Source organism: Cnephaeus nilssonii (assembly GCF_951640355.1).
Source record: "Cnephaeus nilssonii genome assembly, chromosome: 10".
NCBI lineage: Eukaryota > Metazoa > Chordata > Mammalia > Chiroptera > Vespertilionidae > Cnephaeus > Cnephaeus nilssonii.
In genome coordinates, this window is record NC_137081.1 from 9,098,907 (window position 1) to 9,108,900 (window position 9,994).

At 44.3% G+C, this 9,994-nt stretch overlaps 1 protein-coding gene across 2 annotated transcripts in view; it reads left to right on the plus strand.

Moving 5' to 3' along the window:
• Nucleotides 1–9,051, plus strand: part of AOX1 (aldehyde oxidase 1) — a 66,260-nt gene extending 57,209 nt beyond the window's left edge. Inside the window, exons 29-35 of one of the 2 annotated variants that reach the window (XM_079782164.1) lie at nucleotides 210–284; nucleotides 2,169–2,221; nucleotides 3,785–3,899; nucleotides 5,591–5,656; nucleotides 6,679–6,867; nucleotides 7,361–7,528; nucleotides 8,539–9,051. In XM_079782164.1, the coding sequence (XP_079638290.1) occupies nucleotides 210–284; nucleotides 2,169–2,221; nucleotides 3,785–3,899; nucleotides 5,591–5,656; nucleotides 6,679–6,867; nucleotides 7,361–7,528; nucleotides 8,539–8,589 (717 nt within the window). In that variant the 3' untranslated portion in view covers nucleotides 8,590–9,051. Of the gene's footprint in view, nucleotides 1–209; nucleotides 285–2,168; nucleotides 2,222–3,693; nucleotides 3,900–5,590; nucleotides 5,657–6,678; nucleotides 6,868–7,360; nucleotides 7,529–8,538 lie in introns of those variants that run through there. The other variant, XM_079782165.1, reaches the window with a different exon arrangement.
• Nucleotides 9,052–9,994: the final 943 nt, after the last annotated feature.

The following is a 9,994-nucleotide window of genomic DNA, read 5'->3' on the forward strand; positions in this document are numbered from 1 at the left end:
GACTTCTTCGCGTGGCCCCCAGCCCAGGCTGTCACACGTCAGTCCACCCCTGTGAGACCTGTCACATCACCTCTTACAGGATGGGTCTCTTCCTTCTCTGTGTTCCTTGGGCCTCTCAAATAGCCTGTGTAAGGGCACTGTCATGTGGTGTTGATATTGGTGTTGGCGTGAAATTATGATTATAATTTTAACGAAAAAATAATCCCTAGGACGCCTGCCAGACTCTCCTAAAGCGCCTGGAGCCCATCATCAGCAAGAATCCCCGAGGCACTTGGAAGGACTGGGTGAGACGCGCTTCGTGTTTTATGTGAGAATGAAAGAGGGGGGCGTGAAAGAGACATGTATGAACTGAATAGCAGTAGAAAGAGCGCTGTAACAGGGGCTGTGGTTACGTAGGGTAGGAAGAGGCCCTTGGGCTCCCGGCACGTGGGAATCGTATCACAGGATGATGGAAGAACCTACATCTCGGAAAATCCTCTATCAGAGAAAAAGATGGTTTTCTGTCTAGAGCTCTTTTTAAAATGCTTTAATATATTTATTCTTTTTATTTTAAATATCTTTACTGAGGAATGGTTGACCTACAGTAAACTGCACACATTTAAAGTGTACAATTTGTTAAGTTTTGACAGATGGGTACATATATGTAACCATCACCACCGTTAAGAGAGTGAACATACCCATCACCCCCAAAAGATGGGCAATGTTCCTTTGTGCTCCATTCTCACTTGTCCCTTCCTCCCATGCCTACCCCACCATCCCCAAACATATTGATCTGCTCTTTGTGACTAGAGATCAATTTGCTTTGTCTACAGTTTTATAAAAATGAAATCATATAGTCTAAACTTTTTTACAGCATAGTGATTTGACATTTCTATAACTTACAAAGTGATTATCCTGATAAATTTAGTATTCATCTGACACCATACATAGTGATTACAATATTACTGACTCTACTCCCTATCAGAACTCTTACTTTAAAGCAAGAATTAAGGTGTTTTCTAGATAATAGCTGTAAATCTGTTGGTTCTCCTTCTTTGGGTTCTGCTGTTCCTAAAATGGGAAGAAAACACTTCCCAGTTCTCTTCCTATAAAACTAAAAACTATGTGAACACTTACTTGGAAATAGGAAAGCAAGCCATTGGCTATATACTCAACCAATAGTTGAAATGGAATGGAAATATTTAACTGCTTCCTTTGATCTACGTGTGAGGTAGTTGGAAGAGAAAACACCCATTCTAAAGTCAACCAGCAAATTTTTCCGAGTAATAGGTTCTAAAGCACCAGGTGACATGGAATGGATATCAATAAAGCCCTGGAGCGTGTGCCGTGATGACGGCTCTAGCATGTCACATTAGAAGCATGGGTCTGGAGGAAATAACATTTGGGAAGTCTTACTTAGAAATGGCTTCTTCTATTCCATCGAGTTCGGACTCGCTCTATAAGTCATATTTATGGGAGCGCTCGGTCCCTTTGGGGAATATTTATTCTGCCCTCTTGCCTGTGCTGGCTGGGCGCGGAAGGCTGAGGAGCCTGGTTGGAGAAACGCCATCGCACTGTGGTGAGATGCAGGGCAAGAGGCTCAGCCCTCCACCATTGGGCAGTGCTGCCATTCAGCCCACTTTCTGCTGTCTGGTTGCACTTCTCCTATTTTCTTTCTCAGACTTGGGGACTTGGACCTAACCCCCATTTTTCTATCTATTAGTCATCTGTGTGCGCTGCAAAGTCAGGAGAACGTTTGCTTCAAATGGTACAATTTAGCACAATATCACCTCTCTCCTAGGACTGTTACGGATATATGATGTTAAAATGAAACATGCAACCACCCATTGTTCCCTGAAATGTTCCGTGTTAATAGGCTTAGTCTTTCCAGATGACTGAGCGAAAGTCTTTATGAGCAGAATATGTGCTGCCCAGCACAGTCCAGGCTATACGTGTAGCATGCCTGGCATCATTGATGACAGTGACATACATTGAACAGGTGTTAGGACCACAACCAGTGAACCACACATGTCGGTGGAGATGGAGGATGCCGAAAGGAATAAATTGATGTTGGTTCTTCCTAGCTATTACCAGTGAGAGCTTAATTTAACATACTCAAGTTAAAATGGAGGTTTCCAGTGATTCTGATTGAAACAACCTCATTGTGTCCCAACACCCCTCTTCCACAGGCGCAGGCGGCTTTCAACGAAAGCATCAGCCTCTCAGCCACCGGATACTTCAGGTAACCCGTCCTTTCTGGCTCGGCTCTGGAAAGCGGCAGGGACAGCTGGAGGAAGCGTTTCGCTTCTGTTTGCAGCTGTGGCCCCAACTGCACCTTCTAGTGACCCACTGTAATAAAGAACGTTTAGCCGCCACTTCATCCAAATGTCCAGAAAGGCTGTTGTTGGGGAAAATAGACTCACAAGTAAAATACAGCTGAATCAATGATTCGGATCCTACTGGGTAGTTCTAGAGCAGTGGTTCTCAACCTTCCTAATGCCGCGACCCTTTAATACAGTTCCTCATGTTGTGGTGACCCCAACCATAAAATTATTTTCATTGCTACTTCATAACTGTAATCTTGCTACTGTTAATGAATCGTAATGTAAATATCTGTGTTTTCCGATGGTCTTAGGTGACCCTGCTAGCGGTTCTCAACCTGTGGGGACCCACAGGTTGAGAATCGCTGCTGTAGAGCCTAAGACCATCAGAAAACAGATATTTACATTACGATTCATTAACAGTAGCAAAATTACAGTTATGAAGTAGCAACGAAAATAATTTTATGGTTGGGGGTCACCACAACATGAGGGACTGTATTAAAGGGTCGTGGCATTAGGAAGGTTGAGAACCACTGTTCTAGAGGGTTCTCTGGGGCTAGTGAAGGGCACTGACAGGAACCTATAGCAGTGGCTGACCTTTTGTTGAAAACTCAGTATATTCCTTAAGTTCAAAAACAAAGGTGAAAAAAATGCAAATCAAACCCATAATAAGATAAACAGCATTGACACTTTCCAGCTTGGCAAAAGACCAGATGTGATAATAACTAAAGTGGAACTCACATGCTTTGGAAAACAATTTATCTGATTATTCAAATGGAGAGTGGAAGCCATCAGAGAGCAGGCTGCCCTGATTTGGGCACCTTGCCAGTTGTCCTGGGAGTCCCAGGCACTGTCTGGCTATGGAGAATAAGGACTGGAAGCATTAGTAATGGCCACCTCCAGGTTGGGGAAGCAGGAGAAAAGGGTAGGAAGTCCTGGAAAGCTGTTGGCTCATCTTCTCTTTCACCAGACGTTCACTTGGTGTCCTAAAAGATGGGTTGAATGTGGACATGCATTTGGTGTCCTTAAAGGTGGGTTGATAGTGGGAGATTGGAGTAGTCTCAAAGCAAGAGAGAGATAGCCGAGGTGCCTTATCCTTCACACAGGAGGCTAAATCCTGGGGCCAGAAAGACAAATAAACAGATCAGTGTGAACCTTTGAAGTAGTGTGTTGTGTAAGAAGCAGGTGGAATTCCCCAATCTGATGACAGTAGGATTGTCTGAGCCAATATTAGCTCAAAGCAATGGGGTGGATAAACATACTTCAGCAGTTAACTTCCAGGCCTACGGAGTCATTGGTAGGGAACAATTGGATTTTTTATCAGGCAAAACAAATTTAATTAGGAGGAAGTAAATACTGATTTATTCAACATATTTATTGCATGTATGTGCAGGCACATCATTGCACCTGCTACTCATCTGGTTGGACATACAAATCAAGCTCAGCTCTAATACAACATTCCACAAGCATTCTCTTTCCTCCAGGGGTTACGAGTCAAACATGAACTGGGAGACAGGCGAAGGCCATCCCTTCGAATACTTCGTTTACGGAGCCGCCTGTTCCGAGGTTGAAATAGACTGCCTGACAGGTGCTTATAAGGTCAGTACCGATGGGGAGCGTCTCCGGGCTGCACGCTGGATGCACCTCAATCCCACATACCCCTCTACTGAGCACCGCGGAAGCACCAGGAATTTGGCCTGGAGACAATTCTCTGTATTATCAGAGGAAAATAGAAGCTCAGCAGTTCCCTTGGTGCTATGATTGCTCCCATGGTAAACAACCAGTGGCCTCTCTTCTTTGCTCCCCTGGCCCTTTTAATGGACTAAGGAAGGAAGCCACTTCAAGGGGCTTCCATGTAGACTGTGGGGACAACTGGCAATGGTGACCACTTTGGTGAAATGCCATCATATGACATTCTTGAAGGATTTCATAAGCACCCGTAATCTGCTAACAAGAGAGAAGCCACAGTCTTTTATAGCCAAATATTGGGGTGACATACGATTACTTCTGCCATATCCTATTGGTCACATAAACCCATCCTGGTAAAATGTCGGAAGGAACCACAGAAGGCTTCATCCTTATGATACCAAGGTGTGGGGGCCATTTAGGGCCATCTTGGAGGCTGGCAACCACAACCTAAAGCCACTCTCTCCAGCCCTGTAAGTCCACAGCTTTGAAAATAAAGCTTCATTCACACGGCAGACTTGAGAGCACCCCCCTCCCCTCCAATGGGGGCCACAGGTCTCATGGACGGCCAGCCTTACTGACTGATGTCAAAGAGAACTTGACACTTCATTGTGTCTTTAAATAAGAGAGATGAGGGCCTGATGTTTTATTATAGTGGGACATTCCAGATCACTCTGATTTTCATAAGAAAAAGGTCAGCTGAAAGTCCCTCTTCAAATAAGGACACTCTTGGGTTTCCTTCGTCCCATTAATAGTTATGAGTAGAATCTGTTTGCCATCGCCATTATGAAACCACTATGTCCCATCAGAGGGGGTGCAGGCTCGCCGGAGAGCCAAGGTGAGCCCGGCTCCTCATTGGTAGGTTACTGGAGAATTTTTAGTCACCAAGTTTCAATGTTAGATTTACTGTCTCTTCAGTGCTAAAAATGAAAAATCTAGAACAGCAGATAACAACTGAAAGACTTTTTTTGCTGATGCAACCTGAGCTCTGTGATCCGGGACACAGCAAGCAGCCAGCTGGGTGTTGGGTTGTACAGTCACCACAAAGTTTCGCAACGAGGGCCATAGAGGTTTTCTGTTTTCGGTGTCGTGTCTCATGTCATGCACTGGCTTGAACTTGGTATGTTACATCACTCAGCTGGAACCAAAGCCAAGTCAATATTTCCCTCTCCTGTTGTTTCCAATAAAAACAATCGGTGGTTAAGCGGGTTAAGAGTATTTGTGGAACTCTGAAATTCATACATAATACACGTGGTGACATACAATGTTGCTTCTTTCTCCTGAAGTATAATGTGGCCCAAAGAAAGGTTCTATAGCAGGCGTCCTCAAACTACGGCCCGCAGGCCACATGCAGGTGTTTTTGCCATTTTGGTTTTTTACTTCAAAATAAGATATGTGCAGTGTGCATAGGAATTTGTTCATAGTTTTTTTTTTAAACTATAGTCCGGCCCTCCAATGGTCTGAGGGACAGTGAACTGGCCCCCTGTTTAAAAAGTTTGAGGACCCCTGTATAGCCACGCCACCCTGGCAGGACTATCTCTCAGCATTCCCTCCCTGCTGTGTTCATCACAGTAAACATTCTAACTTTTTTTTTTAATTACTAGAACATCAGGACAGACATCGTCATGGATGTTGGCTGCAGTATAAATCCAGCCATTGACATAGGCCAGGTATGTGGAACTGACTTGCCTCGCTTCCTGTGTTTAAAAGCCAAGGCTGCTATGAGGTTCTTCAGGGGAAACATATTCATTCATCCTCCTAACTTATTCATCATCTCCCGTTTCTACCCCGGAGTCAGAATCTTTCTATTCAGACAGGCCACACAACTCACATCTCTTACTGTTTAAAAGGGGAAGGAAACAAAGGTGTTTTAGGTCGTGTTTGAATAAACATACAGCTTGGGACGAGGGAGGGCTAAGCTTAGAGGGGACAGAACGAGCCCCACAGGTGGTGGAGGTAAAGTAGGGTGCTCAGTGCTGAGCCTCGGCCTACAACGGGCTTGAGCTTCGAGGAGTTTGAAGCTGAGCCGGGATAACAAACGTCACATAACTGCAGCAGTAGTGATGGAGAGGCAGCCTATGTTGCCCCAGATGATTTTTATTTAAATTTGCAGTAACTGACAAGATTGAAAAATCACAAGCTGTTTTCCATCAATATTGAAATGTCTAGCAGCCCATCTAAGAGCTGGAGCGTCGCAAAGCTGTTTGGGAAGCTTGAAGAACACAGTTTAAACCTTTGATGGTACAAGTGGGGAAACTGAGTCCAGAGGTGTGAGGCCGGCCAGCTCATGAGCGAGGACGTTAGGAGGGGTGATTTGGTTCCAGAGGCCCGAGAGCCTTTCCTACTGGGCTGGGACCTGTGGACACGTCAGTCAGAGTTTCATCTGGAAGAAAACACGAGGGCATTGGAGCTCCAGGCTTCCTGAGGCCTCTTCCAGGGCCCTTGACATGCTGAGGTCAGGCTGAGATTTGAACTCAAGGCCTTTGACATTGAACTTAGCGCTCATACGGTGTTTAAAAGGCTTTTAGGCAAACTTTTATAAAACTTCATAGACATTTTCCAAGACATACTGAATACCCCATCTTGCACTGTATTTTAAAAATTCAGGTAAACAGCATGAAGTTGAAATGCTACTGTTGACTATATTTTCTCATACATGGAAATTCTAATTTTTTTTCTTTTTTGGCCTCAGATCGAAGGTGCATTTATTCAAGGCATGGGACTCTACACAATCGAGGAACTGAATTATTCTCCTCAGGGTGTCCTGTACACTCGTGGTCCAGACCAATACAAAATCCCCACCATCTGTGACATCCCCACAGAGTTTCATGTTTCTTTTTTGCCTCCATCTCAAGACTCAAATACCCTGTATTCATCTAAGGTCAGTTATGCTCCATGAATAAATGCATGTTGATGAGATACTCGTGCCGGGAGGGAAGGGCTGCATTCATCTTTTGGTTATTTGGAGTTCTTACCAAGATTGTAGAGAAAAGGCCTTATTAAACATTTTAATTATAAAATAATTTAACATTATAATATTTTTTAATACTCCAAATCTTGGAGCCTAATGCAAACTACTATTGCCATCAGGTTGCATCTGAATTTTCACCTTGCAATACTCATCTTCATGCCTCTATCTCCTTAATCCATTTGGGATCATTTCCTTAGACTGGAATCCTAAGAATGGGAATATTGGGATTAAATAGTAAATTGTTTTTTTTAAAGGGAAAAGTTACATATTTAATATTTTATATTTTATACATGCACATGTACCTGGAGAGAGAGGAGGGAGAGAGGGAGGGAGGGAGAGAGGGAGGGAGGGAGAGAGAGAGAAAGAGAGAGAAAAAGAATCTGGTATACTTGTCCCCTTGCAGGGCCTGGGAGAGTCTGGCATATTCCTGGGCTGCTCAGTGTTCTTCGCCATCCATGACGCAGTGAGTGCAGCACGACAGGAGAGAGGCCTGCGTGAACCGCTGAAGCTCAATAGCCCACTGACCCCAGAGAAGATTCGAATGGCCTGTGAAGATAAGTTCACAAAAATGGTATGCTCTAGTCCTCAAATTCTGAATTTTTGTCCCCTGTCCTGTGGTCAAGTGTTATTAGCCCACCATGGTGGTTTTCCATGGAAGAAAAAGTGACAAGAATCCCAAGGGCACTTGAACAGGAGAAGAGCAGCATGGCCTTGAAGTGCACTTTCCATCAGCCTGGCCCTGTTACCAGGAAGGGGACCCAGCCCTGAGCGGGACTGCCTGGGGCCAGCTGCTGGTGTGTGGGTTCTTGACTTCATGCAGGAAAGATTTCACAGCAGGAGTCCTGAGGCTCAGTTCTGCACTTCTTGAAAAAAGGAGGTTTCTGTTTTGTCATCAGTTATGTTCCTCCCTTGTTTTGTTTTTTTTCCCATAACACATTGGTCCAGGATAGAAGTTCAGGAGCTGTGCCCTGAGCCTCAGAACGCAGGCCAAGACTACGGGCCACTCCAGCAGCCAGGCACTGGGAGTGTGCAATTCCTGATCTGAGTTGCACACACTCAAAGGCCCTTTCCCAGCCCCCAGTAGCAGGAATCCTGCCTACATCCACACCCCTGCTGGGCAAACATCTGAGCTCTCCTTGGTCATTTTCAGTGATGGGATTTTTAATTGTGGGAGGAATTCCCAGTGACCTCTCAACTATAAACAAGTTATTCCTTGTTTATCCCTATATTGATGGGAGAGCCCCCATATGTCCTCACATGCTGGCTCTTTGTGGCACCCCTTACTGGTATAGCTCTTCCTAACCCCATGAGTCACCTCTTCTCTCTGGAGAAACACAGACCGATTCCACTTTTCATTTGTCCCTCTTCAAAATGGGATGAAAACTCCTGTAGCTGCTCTGTCCCACCCGACCCTGAGTCCTCCCCTGGATTCATCCGCATTTCTCACGCTGCCATTACCAGACCTCTCGTTGTCCTGGGTCGCCCTTGGGGTGGTCTTTATCCTATTTTATATTCTGCTGTAGTTCACTTGTCACAGATGTTTTCCAAATGCAAACGTACACATTTGTCCTTTTATTCTAGATTCCAAGAGACAAACCTGGATCCTATGTTCCTTGGAATATACCCATATGATCAAGTACCAAGTTCGGGAGAAAATCGGGTGACTCTTCCAATATAGCAATCTACCCAGTTTCTATGCTCTAGGATGCTCAGTCTGAAAGACAAATCTCCACAGTTCCGAAATCATTTCACAGAATATTGCTTTTATATGACGCTGACTTTAAATGTTCCATTTAGATTCTGATAGATATGCTTAAGCAATTTAGAAATCATATTTTAAATAGTGTAAACATTAGCTGGCTTCCTCTAGAAGAAATTCCCCATCACTCTTCCCCTTAAGCCTTCCGGCTGAATGGAATAGAAGGTGATGACTTGTATGTGATTCACATCTGGCTTGTATCCAACTGAAATTATACTGTCTAGTGAAAGGAAGTTTTCTAAATGATTTTATTAGCAGTATGCACTGTAAAGGATATTCACTTTTTACTTTATATGCTTTGTATGTTTTAGTTTTTAAAAACATGCATTTTGTCATTTAAAGCAAATTAATAAACAAACCCATTTAACACCTATAGAAATAGCGTCTGAAATTCATTACGTCTACATGGTTTAGTTCCATTTCATTGACTAAAGGTCTTTGTTGCTGACTGCAGGAAATTTTATTCCAGGGGGTCACCCTCAGGGCAGGGAGAAGTGTGCATTGTGTAAGAATGAGATTGAGTTGAAATTTCAAATTGGTTGAAGGGAGGAGGAAACTGGAGTGAGCAGAGGAAGGTGGGGACATGAGCGGGTCGAGCGCATAGAGGCAGGTTGTGACTGGAGGAACACACTCAGAGAACAAGCCAAAATCACCCCCCACCTGGGGGCTGCCTCAACCAGCTGTCCGTCCTCCCGGGAGATCTCGGCAAGTCTCTCAGGTGGACACAGCAACAGTGCTTCCTATAGGACAACTGTCAGCCAGCTGTTACAGCCTAACGTGTAGTCTTAAGGAGTCAAATGACGTTGTTTATTTCCACATGTATGTAGAGAAAGAAACCACAGTAGAAAGTAGGTGTTCAAGTGACCAGTGTGTGAGCTGGGGATTTGCTCTGATTGTGACAAACCCGTATCAATCTGTACTTGTAGTTCTCTGGGGGGAAAGAGAGAGAGAAGAAAGACCGAGAATGGGAGACCAAGAGAATGGATACAGGAGAGAGAATCTACTCGTGAAAGGTATTAGGATTCCTCATGGAAGCACTTGGTTATATTGAGCCTTCGGACTACATTTTGTAATTGTGTTTGTGTTCATCTAAGTGTTAGGCATCACCTTCTCTTTATTATGATTTTCTTCATCTCTCTCTTCCCCACTCCCTTCCTCCCCTCTGTCTCCTTGAACCACCACACACAAACACACATGAGTGTAAAACCTTCAGGTTATTTGCAAATAATTATAAAATTTTGACCAGCAAGAAAAGAAGGGAAATCATACCGGAAAGCT